This window comes from Etheostoma spectabile, chromosome 9 (genome assembly GCF_008692095.1).
Source record: "Etheostoma spectabile isolate EspeVRDwgs_2016 chromosome 9, UIUC_Espe_1.0, whole genome shotgun sequence".
Taxonomy (NCBI): Eukaryota; Metazoa; Chordata; class Actinopteri; order Perciformes; family Percidae; genus Etheostoma; species Etheostoma spectabile.
Window position 1 is genome coordinate 16,485,522 of NC_045741.1, and position 21,144 is coordinate 16,506,665.

At 40.4% G+C, this 21,144-nt stretch overlaps 1 protein-coding gene across 21 annotated transcripts in view; it reads left to right on the top strand.

Moving 5' to 3' along the window:
* The window catches only part of ptprsa (protein tyrosine phosphatase receptor type Sa), a 241,274-nt gene that overhangs the window by 150,276 nt on the left and 69,854 nt on the right, over positions 1–21,144 (top strand). For 9 of the 21 annotated variants that reach the window (XM_032526600.1, XM_032526609.1, XM_032526605.1 and 6 more), the window contains 3 exons: positions 2,261–2,278; positions 12,036–12,146; positions 14,509–14,520. In XM_032526600.1, coding sequence (XP_032382491.1) covers positions 2,261–2,278; positions 12,036–12,146; positions 14,509–14,520 — 141 coding nt within the window. The remainder of the gene's footprint in view (positions 1–2,260; positions 2,279–12,035; positions 12,147–14,508; positions 14,521–21,144) is intronic. The other 12 variants (XM_032526608.1, XM_032526611.1, XM_032526612.1 and 9 more) reach the window with 3 other exon arrangements.

A 21,144-nucleotide genomic window follows, 5' to 3' on the forward strand; every position in this document is an offset into this window, starting at 1 on the left:
ACCTTACAAGTCAAAATAGTTAAGAAAAATGACAATCAGTAAGTAATCAGTTTAAATTACAGTATGGTTAATTGCAGCATATGCACATTTTCAGAATATGAACATACAGTATAATAACATCTACTTTGTCATCTACGCCAACGGATTTTGTATACATCTTACAGATTTGTATTTAATGGTTTACAATTCTTGATATAATTTACACATCGTAAATGTATACATCATACATAAGCACAGTGCAACACAGTGTACAGCAAGTCTAAAGAAAGGAAATTAAACCACCTACCGCAGTTGCATTGCAAACCAGGCAGAACTTCAAACTCAATGATTGCCTCCTACCTGCTGGTATCACAAAGGACGCCTCTGAATGCAAAGCTGCAATAACAATCCAGTCAGAAGGTATTGAAAATTGCATCCCCTGCCCTGCCACCCACACCCGTTAATGTACTGTAAAGAATATGGAAATACTACTGGCACCATCTTACATCTTAAACTGCAGGTTTTCTTGATTTGATTATTTTTTTTTTGAACTGTGAGAGGTATTGGTGAGGAGATTGGCAGACGGATTAGTACGGTATCCGCAGTAATGGGGGCATTGTACCAGACCTTTGTGGTGAAGGGGGAGAAAAGCCGGAGGGCAAAGCTTTCGATGCATCAGTCGGTACAGTTAAGTTCATGACTTTTGTATAGTGACCGGAATAAGGGAGTTGTGGACACAAGCGGCTAAAATGAGTGCCCCCCGGAAGCCTGATTTATGGTTTTGCGTTAAATGTACGCCGTATGTACGCGTAGATACGAAGCCGTAGCCTGACTGGTACCTCTCCGGGAAATGTAACTTCAGGTCAACAGTTGCAACAACTGTGATTGAATTGGTCTGCTTCACTCCCCGCCGGAAGGCCAGTGTAGACTGGGAGATTGCTAACCCGGGCTGTCATCCGTTCTCTTTGCAAATAAGTCTCCCTACAGTGGGATCGGAGGGACAGGGCTGTACATACCCTTGACCCTCTGGGCTGTGCCTGCAAGCCATCTATGCTAAGTAGGGCACCTCCCCTGGCTTGGCACCGCCCTGCTGGTACTCTCAAGGGATGGCCAAGGGCACATTGTAGCCATGAGTCATCCTTAGACTTAGACAGGGAGACTTTAAAAAAGGCTAGAGGGAGAAAACTGTGGGAAAGACTGAGACATAAAAAAACACAAATAGGAAGAAAGAGAGAGAGGAATGGAGAAAAAGATAAAGAAAAAGGAGTTGGAAAAAACGGTTAGACAACAAAGAACGAGGAGAAAAAAAGCCAAGAGCGGAAGGACAGTTAAATGCTTGGCAGAGAGACGGTTGAGTTAAGCAGGCTCCCCTACCCACACCCAAAGCTCTGCCTATAAGGGATGCATTTTACATCGCAGCAACAACTCAGGCAACGTTTAAAAGCCAACTAGCCATTGACTGGACAAGCTCAACATTTTATTGTCCCTAATGGGACATTTGGCTTTCAGTCAGGCATGTAACACAATACAGACAAAATAAACAAAGAATAGGGAACCACACGACTCTCAGTAAAATGAAACAATGGAAAGAGTCAGGAGATGGAATGACTGGGAAGGAGGGATGAAGCTTGAAGTGAAGAGTCGTTCTGTCACAGTCAAGCAAGTTTACAACATGTAGGATAAATAAGAACTTCAATCTCTTTGATTTAGCTTGAGGTTGCCTGAAGGTACACTATGAAATTCTAGTTCAGTGGAGATGCCATTCCTCCCCCAGCAAGTTTATTCCATACTAATGTAGATACCCCGTATAAAAGAGTTGCCCAAGCATATTTTACTGAGCTCTTATTCAAGGTCAGTTGCCTGGCAAAAGGCATTTGCAACTGGAATGATCCATGTCAACTCTAGGTCAAACCTCTCTTGTTTAGTATTTTCACCCCGAGTTGCGGCCATGATCAAACTCAAGGTTCTTCAGTTCTGCCAATGAAGTATTGTGTTTTTCTGTCTTAATATGTCTGAAGCAAGGAGGGGGTAATCGAGAAAACAGTCAAGCAATAGAGTGTGTGTGAGTCATATAAAGCTCCCCATTCCTTTGTGATACCAGCAGTGAGAGGTTACCATTAAAAAATTCACCCATCTATGAAAGCCATGTAAGAGATTACCTAATGGTTTGATAATCTAGTTCCAGTGATCCACCTTCCAACCCAAATAACTCCTCTAACTATTACTAACTTTAACACTGAACTAAACTGATGTTGTGTCTTCGTTTTTGTGTCTCCTCCAGAGGGTACCCCGATTCGAGGTAAGATGTTTAACACAATAAAAAAAGGGAAAAAAAAGACTTTAACTTACATTAAACCAGACATAACCGCTTCTAACTCTCCACTCAACTGACTAATCATATTGGGCTTTTCCTCTTAAAAAAAGACAAAACCTCTCTATTTCTACTAACATTAATATGTCATCTTTGTTTGGGTTCTGTGTACACAAGGTTTCTCTCATGTCCCATGTCATCATTAATGTGTAGTTCTTCCACCTCTATGGGTGTTCTGTGTTTGTGCCCTCATACTGTGTCCTCCATATCATCAGTGTCTCAGTGACTTGAGTGAGTGAGCATTTCAAATTGTAGTTGCAGACTTGTTACGAGACAGGATTGAGAAGGTTGAAAGCAGAGGGGAGGTTATTACTAGGCGGTTTGTTTGTTTTGTGCCTCTGACATTTAAATTGTTTGGACATGGACCTGGGGCTAGAGGGTGGGGGATTGGTGATGGGAAGTTGCACAGTGGGGTATAGTGCCCTAATTTGATGGTAAGGCCAAGCTATTGATTACTGTAAACTGTTCAACACAATCTTAGCAACCACCTTTCTTCCTTCTTCTCTGCTTTGATATCATCTTCATCCTTCCATCTGCCACCAGAGCAATAGCCACATTCTGTAAGGTGATGCATCCATATCACTTTCATGAGCCCACGCTGGAGATACTTCTTTTTATTGTGCGGCACAGCAATTTATAAAGGCAAAACTAAGGAGGTTTTTGCATGATTTTACCATGCCACAACCAGCTCTTGTAATGTCAACGAATGAGAAGGATATCACGATGGGAAGGGAATGACACAGAGGTAAAGCAGTGAATTATACAATAGCGTTGTCAAATAATTCTTCCTGTCCCCTATTTTTTTTTCACATTTCCCTGGACAATATAACTTTCACTTGTAATTATCCACCAGGCTTTGTTGCTGAAGCGTTATCTCCCAGTTGATTCAGTGTGATTGTTGATTCCTATGTTTGTTGTAAAATGCTTTTGTTCCATAGACTGAGCAGGTAAGTAAATATCAGTTTGCCATGAATGTCCCTGTTTCATGGGGACAAGATGAGTGCTTTTATTTCATTGATTACTGTTTGGTACAGCAAGATTCACATGATTCATGTGATGATAGAGTGCCTACTGTAAGAATATGGTTCTCCCTCATCAACCATTTAATACATCACTTGAATATCTACACAGTAGCATGTTTTTTAAACACATTCCAAAACATCTGATGTTTAAGACAGAATTCAGACCCTTCACCCGTTGGAACCACTCATGACCAACATAGCCAAACCCAGCCCTCCAGCCCTCCCTGCCTTGCTTTGTTTGAGTAAGAAAGTATCATAAATCATATTGTGGCGAACAAAAGCAAGTATGACTTATGAACTCTTCATTTGCATAATAGGATAATCGTCCTGAAAAAGATGATTTCTCCCCACAACGTTACTGCATGCCGACACTGACTTATGTAGAGAGAAAACTAATAGCTTAGGATCTTGAATGAGATGCAAATGTAATTGGGATCAGAGTATCTGAGAATGATACAAATTGTTTGTTTGCCAAGGTGCATTTCCACCCTAATGCAGACTTCTATGTGATGTATTTTAAGTTGACTGTTCCCCTCCAGAAAATTATGCTTTCTTGAAAACATTTCTTTAGGATGGACACCACTTGTCCTACTGCTAAGTCATTATACATCATTTTATTTATATAGCCAGATATCACAACTTTGCCTCAACAGGCTTTACAATCTGTACAGCGTACAACACCCTCTGTCCTTAGACCTTTAGGAAAAGCTCGCTAAAAAACACACAGGAGGCAATTCCTTCACACAGATAGGAGAAAAGGCAAGACAACATGCACACAGCAGAGTGAGAGACAGGAGGAGAGGCTGAATCTCCTGGATTGAGGCAACGTCAGCCAGTGGAGAGATAGAGGTCCTAGGATAGCCATTGGTCCAGTACAGTGAAGCTTGAGTGAAAAAAGAGAACATGGAGGAGAAAATTGTTGTGAGAGTGAGTCAGGGAGGAGAGAAAGATTGAATGCACCTCTGCTTGTAGGGCAACAAAAAAACAGAGTGAGATACTGTGTCTTTCAAAAAGTACTCACGTTGGCAGAAATAGCATGACGCATAAGTTCTAGCTTTATAGATTAATTAAGACTGAGCTGCCAGAAGGATAATTGTAATAGGTATGAAGAAAAAAACAATTGAAAGTTTAGGCAAAAAGATCAGTTTTAAATTTGAACTTTAAAGTCTCAAAAGAGTCGGACTGAAGGCAGCAGGGAGGTCTTTCCAGAAGAAGGTGGCATAATAGGGATATGGAAATGCCCTGCAGCCTGCTGACTTCTTTTTAACTTTGTGAACAGAGCGTAGAGCTTGTGACAGAATTTAAATTTTTAGGATATCAAACAGGTATGAAGGGACGTGCCCATTTAGAATCTTATATTTGTAAGTGATCAGAAGCACTTGATCTGTTTTACCTGACAAAACCAATGAAGGGGTTAGAGTGTAAGCTAAAATTTGTGTAAGATGGGCAAATGTTCTGTTTTTTGTTGAGATAACTGCAGCATTCTGAACCATTTGACGACTTTTATTACTAGCATGCGACAATCTGAACCGTTAACACAAACGTTAGCTGTGAGTGTCTGGAGGCTACAAAAGCTAAGATTGGTTTGAACATAAGTAGTCTAATAATATAATAATGTAGAGCACAGAGAGTATTTCAGACGAGAGGAGTCGTCAATCTCAGAAAAGTTACAATGTGTATCACTCAAAGTAGCATCACGGCTTCCCATGTGAGAGCTGATTCCCTAAAGTTAAAATCTGCATTTATTTTGCTTCCATACAAAGCCACCCAGGTGCTGGCCTAGAAGTAAACGATAGGTAGAAAGGTAGCTGGACTCCCTACCTGCTTCATTACTGATTTCATGGGAGCGTTACAAGCCACCAGATGGGCATCAACAACAATGGCGTCACACGTGGGGCCACACGCTGGTGTGATCACAGTATAATGACCTTGGGGTGGTGGCAGAGCATACCCGAGTGACAGGATACAGACAGAAGGAAAGGGAGACAGAGAGATAAGGGCATTTCCATACTTGGCTGCCGCATGTCCAAACTGGCTGTCTTCTCTATTGTGTGATTAAAACTGTGGGTTCATAACTGAAATCCCTAATTGTCCACACATTAACGCCCCGTCTGTAGTCGCAAGAGGTACAGTATTTGAATTGACGTTCAACAATTCAACAACAACACTTCAAAATTGTTGTATGGAACCCTGCTGAACCAGCTGTAGCACAACTCGTAAATACACCAGCCAGTGAAGTGGGATGCTACTTTATACATGATGTGATAATGATGATGTGAAAATACAAAGATGGTGTGAAACTTTTAAACACCAGTTTGCTTGCTGTTACTTCAGCTGCGTCAGCTTTTGCCTGACAATATTTCTCAATTTAAAAGTGCATCACTGAACAGTCATTTAAATGGCTTTGTGATGGTGAATCAAAATACTTTTGTGTATTACAGTTCCTCTTGAATCATTAGTTGTGCTTAAATTAACGCCAAAGATTATTTGTACCTTAACATAATGTTTCCAAAATGGTTTCAGTGGTTCATCAACTCATAACAGGGTGAACGGCACTTCTGCATTTGCAAGTTTGCCAGATTGGGTAGTGGATCTGTAGTTCAAATAAGACATTTCCACTTCTAACCTGTAGGGGGACCAAAGAGGAAAAGGGCTTTGGTGTTGCTTTAAAGAGGCGCCATGCTGTTTTTGTCATTTCTTCACTATTTTCTCTTTTTTTGCTCACAGGTTTCTCTATAGAGCTCCCCCTACACCTTCAGAATAGATATTTGGCAGCTCCTATGGTTACTTATGTCTGACCCCTCGCTCAGTCAATCTGCACTGTCCTCGTTCTCTGTTCCTTCAACAATGCTTTCCTAGCATCTGCTTCTTTTTTGTTGGCTCAGCCATGACGATAGTGTGAACAACTCGGAAAAACTCCATCGCTACCTTGTTAGTCATTTCCTGAATGGGCGTATGTGCGCAGTGCCGTGAAGCAATTCGTTACATCACAAGACTTGAAAACACACGATACTTCCTGGCGCAGAGTCCGGCGAAGCACCAGCCAAAAGTTGCAAGGGTATTTTTGGGGTGCTAGGGGAAAGCGAGATGAGCTCGAAAAAAAGTCATATATCCATTCCAATGACTCTGAAGCTGTTCAGTTAAGGTAAATTAAGCACAAAAAAACTGCATAGTTTGCCTTTAAGGTATTGTATCATGCACTCTTCTGTGGACGTCAGTGAGTTTAATTCATGTATGGAAATATTATTATTTTGAGTGTCTGTCTATCCACTCATACAATAAGGTGCTAATTTTGGGTTTTAATTGCACTGTAGTGGGGCTTAAGTGAGCAGCTTTGGGATTTTGAGGATCATGAGGAAACGACAGCAGAGGAGATGACAAATGAGAGACTAATGAAAGATATGAACTGAAAATGAGAGATAAAATGATGAAAAGAACAGTGTGCCACAGGCAGGCCTGAGTGGGCTGCAGATAGAGCAAGAGGGAGGGAAAGAGAGTGAGACTTGGCCAGCCATTTTGTTGATCGCCTAAACAAATCAATCAAGGCCCGCTGGAGCACACTAATTGAATTACACAAATGGGACTGGGGGGGGGGGTTACACATGGCAAAGCTGCTACAAAGCAGCAACGGGGGTGGGTAGACCACGGCTTCAGGCACTTTCTGAAATTAATCATCCATGCTTGCCCCTCCATGATTTTCTTTTATCCCCTCATCTGTCCTTCTGTTTTTTTGTGTTGTCTGTCTCTTCAACTCTTTCTCCTGTCCCTCTCTGGTTTTTTGTTCTCTCTCTCCCTATTGCACATTGCACCTCTCATATATTCTTTCCACCTCATTGCTGTCTTTTATCAGATGTCCCCCACTCTTAGGCTTTTTGCTGTCTAAAATCAAAACTAAATACGGATTTGTCATTATTCAAGTTTTTTGCTTTAAGAATGAGACATTTTCTGATTAGTTTCCTGCTCGTGTACAGCTACAGAAAGGGCATTGAATATCTGAAAATAACTTTTATTGTTTAAACATAGTCGCTATAGTTCGCTTCATTTTGGAAAGAAAATGATGACTTGTTATAGTGCTAAAGACTACTGGCACTAACTAACCACATTGAACAGCTTTGGTACGAAAATGTCTGCTCCTGAATCTGAATTGGCCTCAAAAACACGTATTTGTTGAACTCTTCCCAGGCAGTCTTCTTTGTTATCACACCTTGGCACCTCAACGCTTCTCATCAGGTCAGCGTGCAGCACACGGCGCTGTTAACCAGGGCAGCTGTCACGGCTGGGACAAATGTCCCAGACCCACTGCCCATTACGGTCTTCTTTATGGAATAGATGAAGGCAGTGAACAACCTGCAAGACAGCCAGGAGTGGGTAGCAGTGGAGATTGGAGGTTGAGCGTGTTGGTGAGCAGGGAGGGTCACTTTGACTGAAATGGAGACTAATTAGTCCACATGGAAGTGAAGTCATTCTTATCAGGGATTTTATTTGCCTCAACTGTAGCCACTGTTTTTTTCTTCTTTGGGATCCTAGTGGTGGATCATACATCATGGAGCAGGACACAAAGAAAGAAATGGCACAGGTCCTTTCTCCTCTGACCCAGAAAAACATGAATTATTACTTAGCAGGGGCGGCACTAGCTGGGCAGATTACATAATGTCTTTTAACATTAATTTGTAGTTTTTAAATTGTCCTTGAGATAGATTAAGTTGCAAGTAAAGTACTCACTCAGTAATTGCTGGTCAATCTTGCAGTTGAAATTAAATACTTAAATTGTAATGTAATAAAATCTAGTCACTGGCATTTTAATACCATGCATTCAAACCCACAGTTAAGCACATTTGTTTTGGTTTTCTGTCTTAAACAATCAGTCGACACAGTCAAACTGTGCTGACATATAAATTAAAATGAGCCATGCTTTTTATTGATCATGCCATATCTTGGCAAACAGAGGAGTCAACTCTTATGAACGGTTTTTCATGTTTTCAAATGAAATTAAAAAAAAAAAAACTTTTTTGTTTGTTTATGTTTTTGATAAGACTTCATAGCTAAAGACGGGGGAGACATGCCATTAGGCCCCATATGGTATTCACTTAATAAGCACAGTCAGGCCATTTTGTGAGCAACACAGGCAAGTCTTTATCAGCAAATGCCTTATGTTTGAACGGACTGAGTATGTGGTTTTTATTGGGCTTGTGAAAAATATTTTTTAGCATTCATTTCATCCCTTTTGTTTCCTCTTTACCTGATAAAAACAAAAATTCCAATGGCCACTCGCGCTCTGATGAGCCACAGGCTGAAATGGTAGACTGAGCGCAATTATGCAAAACACTGAGAGTGCAGTCATATTAAAATAAAAAATACACACAAAAGGAACTGGTGACCAGGGTTTTGAAAAGGTGGAGTTTGTTTAGGGTGCACACATACACGTGTTTTCTGCAGCTTGAGATGGATCATTAAAGAGGGTTCGCATGGATTTATACTGTATCTTAAAAGCTCTTAGAGGTCTGTTGTCTTTAAACAATATCTAATATTATCTGGCTTTAGATTGACTGCCTGGTCAACTAAAAAAGTGAATGAGAGACTACAACATTTCGTAAAAATAGCTACGTATACTGTGAAATACAAAGAGAGATATGTGGAGCTGATAGGCTTTATTAGCTTTGTATCAACTCATTTGGCAATGGGTGGACTGTAACGAACGTTCATTAATAACAAATAGTTGTGCACTAAAGGATTAATAGGATAGATTCATTTAAGTTTACTTCTTTGAGGTTGTCAAAAGACAAAGCTCGGACTAGAGGAAAATATATGAGGAGAGTGGAAATGTCGAAGTGGACAGAAGAGAAATGCAACTCACACAGCGTGGAACAGCACATGCAACACCAGTGGGATATTGCCTCTCCACTATGTGTGAATCTGACAGAGAGGAGCATAAAGCCTCTCAAAATAGAATGAAGTTGTGATTTTTCTTTTGCTCTCTCTCTCTCTCTCTCTCTCTCTCTCTCTACCTTATCTTTTCTGTCCTTCTCATTCTGGGCTTCCTTCATCAAACATGTGTTCACACAGATTGTATTGTATCGATTTTTATTGTATTGCGTCCCATATTTTCACAAGGGTAAGAATGATGTCAGTCTACTTACAAGAATCAAACTTAGAATTTCAATTTTTGCGACGGAATGATAATGACAAGTTTAAGACAGAAATTAGGAATATTGTACATAAATAATAATGTCGATTTCTCCTCTTCTCTCTGTTCTTCTACATATCTTTCTTCCTTTGGCTCTCCCCCTCCTATCTCTCCTTCTTGCTTCTCCGCCCTGCCTTTTTCTTCCTCGCTGTTTTCCTACGTCAATTATTCTCCCTCTCTCTGTGTTCCGCCAGCGGAAGGAGTCTTTATGTGTTCTTCACAGCTCCACTGAATAATAGCTAGAATATGTAATGAAGCCAGTAGGGGCTTGGAAACAATAGATAATGCCACCTAGCGAGGAGCCTTCTCAACCAAAGATGGAAAGGAACAGATGATACTCCCTCCATCCCCTCAAACACTATTTTTCTGAATTGCTTTCTCTCTCTCTCTCTCTCTCTCTCTCTCTCTCTCTCTCTCCCTCTCCCTCTCCCTCCCCTTCAGCCAATGTTGGTTTTAATTGGCTCTCAATTAATTTTGTTTGGCTCATTATCTGTCACCCTCCGCATGTTGGAGGTTGTGTTTTGTTGACCTTCAAATGACGTGTTAATCATTATTTTTACATAAAGACATTTGTATTCGTTGGAAGCATTTGGACCTTCAGACTTTCAGCAGTTGGCACACACAGAACTAAAAAAACTATATGAAATATAGAATATTTCTTCTGATTTGACTGTTTGGGAACAGTCAACAAAAGCCCTTCAGCATTATTTTTGATGAAGCATTGTTGCATCAACTTAAACCTTTCAAAGATTTTATAATTCTGCACAGGGGCCGAGGCTGACGAGCCGCTGGCAGAGCTTTCTGGAACCGTCCACCTGGAGTTGAACTTCACACAGTCCTTACTTTATGGTCTCCCTCGTGTTGAGGCAGTAGGCTTCTGAGCACATTCCAAGCCACCTGCCACTAGGCTGGCATTTGCTTTTCCAAGCGCACATCAAACACATCCAAATCAGATTCCCTGCATAAACACAGAGCGAAGACTCCACCAGCTGCACTCTGCAGGTAGACATTTTCATTTGGTTTATAAGCTATGTGCCAGAAACGGCTCCCTCTGGGGGTTGGGGATGATTTGAGCTGTAGAGGGAAATGAAGAGAATGAAAAAAAAAATTGAGTATAGATTGTTGTAGCTTCAGGTATTTTTTCGTTCCCTAACAGTAGATGTCTATGTACTGACTCCAAGCTGTACACTATTCTAAGAGTACTAGGCCGTGGCCAAGGTGGAAGCGTGACTAATCTTTATAATTAAACAGAATCAATGGTCTCATTTGTGGCAGAGCTGAAAAGTGTTATTAGACCAATGTTCCAGAATGGTAGCTCTGTACAACATTGTGTTCCCTCCGCTTGCTGATGTGATGGAGTAGGTTATTTTATATTACAAAGTATCCTGGGCAGCGGCTGGCGTATTGATGTTTCCTGGCTAAATGCTAACGAGCGATGGTGCTGTGTTTGTCAGGGAGGCCTGGGCTGCAATCTGTCTGCTGAGCCAGCCAGAAGCCCTAATGATACCATCAGGAAGTGCCGTCAACAGCGCCGTAACGAGGAATGATCTGACGCCCGTTGTTTTACCTCCCTCCTCCGTCCCCCAAGCCCCTTTTTCTCTGCCGTTGCCATGCATTTAGGTTGAGTTTCTTTGCAAATACAAGTGACAAAATCTAACACCTGATAATTTATTTGGTCAGTTTGAAACACAATGCCCTAAGGAATTCAAATAAAGCTTTATTTCCTAAAATATGACAATTTGTGAAAAAAGGAATGAAATGAAGAGTAATTAAAACAAAACATGAATAACAAGTAAGAGACAATACAAATGATTGGAAAACCCAATAACAATGGTAGCCAGTATATCATTTCATGTGGATGTACTTTTAATTTCACTCTCCCTATATGTCCCCATGTGTAATGTAAGACTTAGATGCGTCTTTATTCCCATGAGTTATCACACATTTTCTAATGCTTTGAGTGGTTAATGTACAGTGGGGCTGAGCTACTGCATTATGCACCATGCCAGTGTTAATTTGTACATGAACTACATGTCTAGGTATTTTCCCATGACCCCTTTCCCCCCAACACAGACAGACTGTCCCTTGGGGAGTGCTACGCAAAGGGCGATTTGTTAGTCTCACTCAGTTTACAGACCCATCTCAACACCCTTCTCCATTACCTTTCTTCACACATTACTTTGTCCTCATGGCTTTTTAAAAGAGATCTTATGTCTTACATGAATTGCATACAGCCACAAACCTAGTGTGTGATTCATTCCATCTTTTTATTTATTTATTTCCTCCTCCTTTTATCTGGGGATGACTGAGGCGGGAGAGATAAACAGTTCTGAGAAATTCAAGATACCTTGCATTAAGAAGATTGTCTGACTCGTTCATGACAAGTCAACTAATCACATGTTCCCTGCTGTCTTTCTTTCTCTCTTGTTCTCTTTCCCCCCCTCCCCTCTTGTTTTTGTTGTATATTGTGATTCACCAGGTGCCTTGCAGATTGAGAACAGCGAGGAGACAGACCAGGGGAAGTATGAGTGCGTGGCGTCTAATGTGGAAGGCGTACGCTACTCATCCCCTGCAAACCTTTATGTGCGAGGTAGGGAGCAACCTGGCCTCAGAGCCAGGCCAAAAAAATAAAAGCATCCACCCATTCTAGCTTAAATGTCTGAACAGTGCAGCTCAGCTTTAAGTGGCATTACTGTTGAGCCTAACAAATGATAATTGCTTCCATTCTAGCACAGCTGTATTTGCACAAAATGTGTTTTGCAAAACAGTGTTACCCGAGTAATATACATCTTTTAGCATTGATAGTATTGCCTGCCCACAAATGTAATTTCATTTGCTCTGAAACTTCCAAATGTAAAACTATAATTGACCAACTAATTTTGTTCTCTGTTATGATGTTATGCTCCATTTTGTCTTTGAATGCCCTCCCCTACTCGCTTGGAAGGAAATGTGTAGCACAACAAGCCGTATGTCTTTTACTATCAGTTGTAAGACGCCTTCAACCTGTAATTGTGTGCCCGATAAAATGTCTCCCCCTCCGCCAAAGTTATGGAACCCAAAAAGAGTCAGAAAGGACTTCTTTTTTATTAGCATTTTTCAGGTACAGGAACACAACGGTAAGTCTTGATTTTGATTGGGCGGCGAGGTATTAATGCCTACCAATCAAAATCTGAACTCTTTTTCCTTCTGCAGTTTGGGGGGGTAACAGGATTTCCTTGTGGTGAATTAATAGAGAAGGACTCACCCAGTCAGTTGCTCTGTATTACATAAAAAATGCTCTGTTGCAGAGATTATAAATAGTGCACTTCCTCTACTTTTTCTTCATGGTGTTCTGGAGCATAAATCCATAGTACTCCCTTGTTTCTGCTCTGGGGTATTATCTTTAAAGCCTTTTACAGTCAGCAGTAATTTAGGCTGGCATGTTCCAGCAAAGTGAAGATATGAAAAACAATCAGTCACAGAGAATGTTGAGTTTCATAGGAAACATGCAATGAAGACAAAGGCCTACCCTCTACCACTAATGCTAAATGACAATGAATCCCTGTTGAGGGAGCTCTGATAAATTGAAGCAGATGCATTTTCGACATGTATTATTTATATTGTGCATATTAAATAAAGATGCCTCGGTATCTACTCAGTTTGTTCCCTCTGCTGTGTACCAAATAACTTTGTTCCCAATAAATTATGCATTACCCTGACATTATAAAATGGGTCAGGAAGCTGCTTTTTCATTATTATTGCTATTATCATACCCTGTGAAGTAGCAGCATAAGGAATAAAAATTCAACTGTTAACAGTAGAAGGTAAAAAATGGTTTATCAAGATTAGTGCGTCTTCTTGCCAGCATTCATCCTGGAGACTCATGCCATCTCCACTGTGATGCAGTGACACTTAATGTCAAGTAGCTATCCACTTCTGTTACGTACTGCACTGTGGGATTTAACAGGTTCATTACAGTCAAGAGATCTACAGGAATCATTAAATAGCAATAATGGGAACACATTGTTGATACAGCACTGGGATATTTAGTAGTTCCTTTGGTCAAAACCACACAGATATACCCCGATATCATTTCCAGCAATTCATGCGATCTCCATGAACACTGGCTCCATCAGCATGCTTTTAAAAGGCCACACAACGGTCATATTTAGTCAGTTACTTTCGCACTATGTAACACACTTGTTATTGCTTGATGGTGTCGACCTTTGTCTGTTTTCAGTTAACTTTTGTCAATCAATTCTGATACTTGATGTTGACTATGTTTTGTTCACAAAGCGAAATGCACTCGAGATTAGCAGCTGTGGTAGAGATCAATATTCAGAAACAAAATAACAATCTTAAATTGTATCTGGGGCATGCCGTATCCAGGAAGATTGAGCCTACTTCCCAAACAGAAACCATACTGTAATTACTGTGCTTCTGATTGGCTTCTAACAACATTTACTGTATCTGTCTTGAACTGCAGCTGCTAATTTCAGCCCAAACTGTGTCTTTTTTTCTTTTCTATCTCTCATTAGTTTTTCTTTATTTTCTCTTTATTTGGTTTTCTTCTCTAACAAAAGCAAATACAGCCACCACAGGAGCCTCTCCTTGTGGCTAAAAGGAGATTGTGAAATTTTAAATTATGAGTATGGTACACTTGATTTGACTCTAGTGGCGCTCACTATTTATTTCTTACCAGACAACAGTGCGGCCACTGGGGTGTATCTAATTGTTTTGGTTCAACGTTTATTTAAGGGTGGTGGGGAGGGGGGGGCAGGCAAGTGTACTTTGAAGACGGGTATCACTGATAACAGGGACAAGGGAAAAGGAGGAAAAAAGGATTAAAAAGAGGGAAATGTAGCTGCAGCTAAACACCTTGAGGTGGCTTTTTTTACTCTCTCTGTGTTTCCCCTATTTTTCTCTTCTCCTCATGTCATTGTGTTCTGCATCAACCCCTTTACATCCCTCAGAGCTTCGAGAAGGTTGGTGTGTTTTTTCTTTTTTACTTTTTTTAACCCGCATTTGAAAAAAAAAAATCAACATGTTGACAAATTTTAGCTGTATTTGCCTATTACAGAGCTCGATTCATTACTAATTTGAAGCAATACTAATTAGTTAATCCAAACTGCTAAATGATTATGGAAGAAATGTATCTTTATTTCCAAGGAAGAAATGATGAAAGCAAACCCGATTAGCTCGGGTCTTGTTAATTTACTTTTATGTTTGCATTGTGGGGCCTTTTCTCGTTTTGCATCCTTTGGTATTGCTTCTGCACCTAAAGGCTTTCTTGCATGTGTCATGAAATCCCAGCACGTGTAAATAACAGAACCTGATGCATGATGGGAGAATGTAACTGCGCTTGCATGCCTGTACAGAATCCCTTTGGCCGTGTTGGTCTTTTTCTTCATGCATTCCCTGTGTTTTGTTCAATTGTTTCCTTCTCTTCCTTTGATTTCTCAACAAGTGTTTTCCCTGATACAACCTGATTTTTTGGCTTTCCTTTATTTAGTTTAAGTTTTTGTGTTGTGAGTATGGTATTGTGTTTGTGTGTGTTTCTTTTTGTTTCACTTCTGTTCAGGAACTTACTTTCTGTTAAAAATGTTTGTGTTTTGTGGTTAATTTGTCTGTGAGAGTTGTGTTTCTTTTTCACAATGATGCTGCTCTGCTTCTTGACTCTCGGAGTGCCAATGCAAATGCCGAATGAAATAATAAGTGTGTATACAGCCAGTGTTCCTGTCATCTTGTTTATTGCGATCCATTACTGAAAAAAAATAGACCTGATTGGGTTCCATGGTAATTTCAGGCAGCCATTAAGGGATACCATTTACAGTGTCATGTGGATCAATAACAATATATTGACTTCAACATCACATTTGCTGTTGCTTAGCAAGAGCTCAAAGATACTTTTATTTTCAAATGGCGACAGCTAGATGTGATTGGTTTCATTGAGTGACTGCTGTTTGCATTCCCTCGCAGTCATGACACTCAAATTATAATTTATTATTCAAAATACCTCCTTCCCTTGTGTGTGTACACACACACAAACAACACACACACAACACACACACAGACACACACACACACACACACACTCCTATAGGAGATAATGGATTTTTAGCTTGATGTGACTAAAGTAATGATGATTCTGAAACTGGACTAAAACAGGACACCATAATTTTTTGCCATTTGTGACTAACTCCTGAGCTTTTTATTTGTCAAGACTTTAAATGCTAAATGGATTGCATTTATATAGTGCTGTTAAACCGGACAAAGCACTTTACAATTTGCCTCTCATTCACCTATTAACACACATTCATACACCAAAGGTGAGTGTATATGAGCCTCACTGAGCCCCAAGATATTAGTAAGAGAAACCCCCTCAGAAGAATATTCAATGGTAGTCAGTGTTTTCCGTTCTGAATATGCTGAGTATAGCAGATATATTTCATTCTATTGCACCTGCCAAATCATTTGTCCCTAAGGAAGGTCATTAAACACACATATATATATATATATATATATATATATATATATATATATATATATATATATATATATATATATATACACACAAATAATAATCTCTTCTGATCTAGCAGTTATCTCCCACCCAAGTTAAGGTGTTAATTCCAGCTCTATGCACCAATTGGCTATCAAATTACTTTTTCTTAGTAATTATAACAGTTTAGTCCGTGAAAGCCGCTGATCAATAATCTGCCATTGCTGCCGTCAATATAATAGTGTCCACACAGTATAGCACAATGTCACAGTAAGAAACTGTAAGAATAATGAAAGCCTGACAATGTCTTCATTGGGTTTTACTATCAAATTATAAGTCCTAAGAATAACACTGATGCAGAAAGACTGCGCTGTGATGTGTGCATGTGCATGTTTGCCTTCCTATTGCCTGATTTTGAATGTGCTTGCATGTCCTGCTATGCATTTGTGTGTAACGTTGGGAAAGAAAGCTAGATTACACCTTATGTTCTCACCGGCCAAAGCCAAATCCTGCCAACTCTATTAGATGTTTGTCTCAAGGAGTCCTGAAATTAAAAGCCACCCTTCAAAAATATCTCCTTACCATCTGATGTGCATTTATTTCTTATACAAAACAAGTTTCATTACCTCTTATTCTCATGCAAATATGTGAATCCACTCCCTATCTCAATCTGTACGATAATATTCACTGAAGGGATCACCACAGTGAGGGGACATGCTTGCGGTACCATTTGGCTGGTTGTCATCTACCTGTAAGACAATACAAAAAAAGTCTTGCACTCTGAAATCCCCTCAATCTGCTGCTTACTATTATTAGATACCCCTGCCATGATTGCTGTCAGTTTTCTTTAGGTTATAATTTCCATTTTGATGAGCCACCAGTAGTGACTGTTTAGCATTGGCGCAGCCAAGGTATGCTAATACGGGCCGACCCCCGTGGCTTATATGTAAATGCCGTAGGCCTCACCCAGCAAGTGTGACTAAAGGATCTCCATACTGCGCCTGTGTCCTCAGGCAGCAAGAGGGTGTAATCTCAGCTTCAAGGTGACACTAAAGGCTGCACATTATTTTGGCTTCCCCCTTCATTTTGGGGCAGCAAAAACTGCCTCACCAAAATGGCCGATAATGTCCACCTTCTGACCTCTGTTTTTTGGCACAAATCCCTCCACAACACCGCCCACTACTAGTTAGTGCAGTACTCTGGCGTTCTCTCTCGACTGCTTTCACCTCGTCCACTGTAAGGCAACTTGTCTTTCTCTCCACATTGGGGCTTGAAACAAGATTATATGTTGTTAGTAGTCCAAATGAAAGGCATTTGTTTGTTTTATTATCTCTCAATTCCAAATGGGCCGGCTGGGCTCCTGCTCTCTGTGAATGAGGAGCCTGTCCATGCAATTGGGATTCTTCATTTTCTTTGTTTCACTGGCACTACATTTTAAGGGTAGGATAGCATACTACACTTACATTTACACTTACATGCTTACTGGAATATTGGTTTGTCAGAGTTACACTGTCCACTGGAACATTCAATTGTGTCATACAGGTCTAGCTAATGATAGTGCTGTAATAAGTTTGCGTGCCATTCTGATATTTAGGCACAGTTAATTTTGTTTCCCAACGTGTCTACTGGGTTTTAAGATGTGTCATTGTTTCTCCTAAGATAAGTGTTATGTGACAACTGACCTTGAGCTCTTGATCTTCTGATGTTACCAAAGATTAAATGTATTTATGTGTCAGACACACTGGTTGTTCCGTTGACAAGGAGACTGCCTATCATCTGTGTTTGCCCCAGTGCCATGAAGACTTTAAGAAAGGATGTTTTTGTATATTGGCTCAGTGATTTTACTGGCAGGCCACAGCCAAATATTACCAGAATTTGGCAGGTTGCTTGTGTTACAGTAGTTAACACATTGCCCTGACAGTGATACAGTAGGTACTCAGAGGTGAACAGAGACATCTTCCTGTGGAAAAACTTCATTCACTCAGCCACTTCCGGTCAATTGGCTGACCTGAGCCCCATGGAGAGAAGAGACACTTTGATTGGACATTTCCACTATAAACATAACCTGTTTTCCCTATTTAGTTTTTACCATTCCTTCAGATTGGAAGCAAAATTCAAGAAGAGATAAATCTTAGCTGGAAAACATCTAATAGTATTGATGCATACCTCTTTGTTGAACACAGCTGCACTCTGGTACTGTCTATGCTGTTTGGACTTAGTTCTTTTTGTGGCTCGGTCCAGTTTTATTTTTTTTCGTTTCGTTTTGTGTGCGAGTGTCTGGAACAATGCTATACTTGGGAATGAATGGCATGCTTGGATGGGCTTGGGTGACATTTTTGGATTGTATTGGTTCCCTGTTGTCAGCCCAAGTGGATGGGGGTGCACCTGGGTATGTCACTCATGCCATGGTCACACCCATGCATGTCTGTGTGAGGAATGGGCTGCCCTTTCACCTTTGTTGTTCAGTAAGGCTTTTTTTGACAAATTAGAATGCAGAAATATATTTTCTGTAACTATATGATAGGCTTTTTTGCCTTTTTCCAGTTCAACATGTTTTTTAGAGTATTTCCCATTTGGATTTCCTAACTATCCTATTACACCTGTCACATTGAAACAAAGCATGCTATCTCAACCAAAAGTTCATACTTCACATTGATTACAGTAATTTATTTTTTGTGCTGTCAGTTTAGGGCAGAACAGTTTGTGATTCTTTGACGGGGTTTTTAAATAGATTCCATCAAAGCCATGTGTGCTTCTAAGGAAGGCATTTTACGTTGATTTAAATACATGGAAATTTATGTTATAGACAGACTCTTTGAGTCTGTTATTGACTATTTTTTCTTGGTACATGTTATGCCAAATCAGTGTTTGAGTTTGTGTACCACAAAAAGCATTTCCTCAAAGGTCAGTGATGAAGTTTTAGCCCTCAAGGTCAGGTCTTGTCTTGCTCACGGTAGTAACAAAATTGACATTAACAGTGAATTACAAGACTCACAGGATACATGTAGAGTATTACAGAAAAGGGATTATTTAAGTGCTCAGGTCAGTAAATGTCAGTTATCTGGTTAAAATCCCCTCAGAGTGTGTGTAGGTGATATTTGTGCCCTTAGTTTGTTGGAAAAAGTCAAAGTGTCCCACGCAACGATCATATGAATCCCATTTGGATTGACACGGTGTATTTTGGAATGCTACCTATCCTTGAAGCCCTTCTCAATCTCCCCCCTAAATCTTCCCCTCAGTCCTCACCCACCCCCTACACACACCTCACATCCGCTCACCCTAAGACTTCACAAGTTACCTTTGCATGGAGGTGCAATGTTAAAGGCGGGGAGAAGGGGAGGTGTAGTTGATTCTTAATTTTAAGCCCCAGTGTGTGAGACCTCCAAACCCACTTTGAGCCATGGTCTTTTTTTCTTTTGTTTTGTTTTGATTTAGAACCACAGTCTCCTTATTCTATCCCCCCACTTATTCCTCCTCCTCCTCCTCCTCCTCTTCCTCCTCCTCTTCCTCCTTCCTATTCTCCGACAACCCAAACCCCTCCCCTTCCCCTTTGCGTACTGTACAGTATGTCTGCGTGCTCATCCGTCACTGTCTGTCTGCCCGTCTCCCTCTGTCTGTCTTCCTGTCTGCTGTCTTGCTGCTTGAGTCTGTTGTGTTCTGCCTCGTGGCTTGTCTCTCGTCCCTGTCTTTCCTGTCTTGTCTATCTGTCTGTCTCTAAATCAGCTCTTCCATTGAGTTCATCGTTACTTATACATCTGCACTACTTGGCTTATCTCTCTTTGACCTTCTTTGCATCCCAACAAACAATTTGACATTAAATAGATGTAGATATGTTTGTTTACAGCGATAGTTGAAAAGCTGTTTAATATAGTGACACGTGGATGTTATAGACCTCTGTTGTAGTCCATATCTGTTGTCTGTATCTTTTTGGTTAATTAAAAACCTAAATACGTTTGTTTGAAATAAGTTAAAGTCTTAATATTTCGTTTTTAATGTACCATAAGAGAGTTTCCCCTCCCTCACAAAGTAGCATCGGACTATCAGGCATGTAAAATGTTTGTTTCTCCTATGATTATCTATGTTGGAATTCTGGCATTTGACCGAACCACAATATCGGCAATTCTCCACCTCATCTTGGCTTTGGCAGAACAAATCCAAATGTCACTCACCTTAGATTTATATAGGCAAGGGAAATCCTGCATTATATAAGACTTAAACAATCTTGTGCTTATTTAGTGTTGAACCGCCTCTTGCATGACACTCTTTGTCAAGTGCTTGCTGGGATGCCTTTCATGAACACACTGTTTTTGCTAACTCATACTCTTTCACTTCCTAACTCTTGCATACTGTACACACGCACACTCAAACCTACACCAACACAGAAAATATATACATATATGTATATACACATACACACACATGCAAGTACACAATACCTTTCACGCCCTTCCTCCGCGTCTCAGACTCATTATCAACCTCCTTTCACTCAACTCCTATCCATGAGTTTTGAGGTCCTCCCTGTCCTCTTCTCTTAGCTGTCATTTTGCCCTTATTCATCTACCTTTCTCTTTCCCTTTCCCTCAATCTCTCTTTCTTGTTCTCTGGATTTCTACTCCCTGGTAATCCAGTTCTGTTTCTTGACTCCTACACTCTGTGATAGTAGCCTCTCTAGCTACAACTACTAGTTTTTCTATGTATTTCTAGGCACACACTTTGTTCCTCAATACTTAGTTTGTGTTAACTGGGAGTGCGATGTGACAATGTGCCACCATCACATTTTGTCACATTTGCTGGAGAAATACAAAGTTTACACAGCATTGAAGCGGGTGACCCCCCTTCACCCTTCTCCAAACCTTCCCCTCTCCTTTTCTTCCTCTGTCACTATTTGCTCCTCTGTTCCCTTTCTTCCTCTCCTCTCCTCAGATGCTTAAACCTCTATCTTGTATTTCTTCTTTCCTCTCCAATCGTCTTTTGTCTGGGCATGCTAGCGACCCTTCAGTTATATTCCTCAATGCATTTTATCTCAATTTTTATATCTGATTTTGTTATCATTTACTCCTAATTTATCTTGGTCTATTTATGCATGCTGTCTGTGAAACTGATAGCT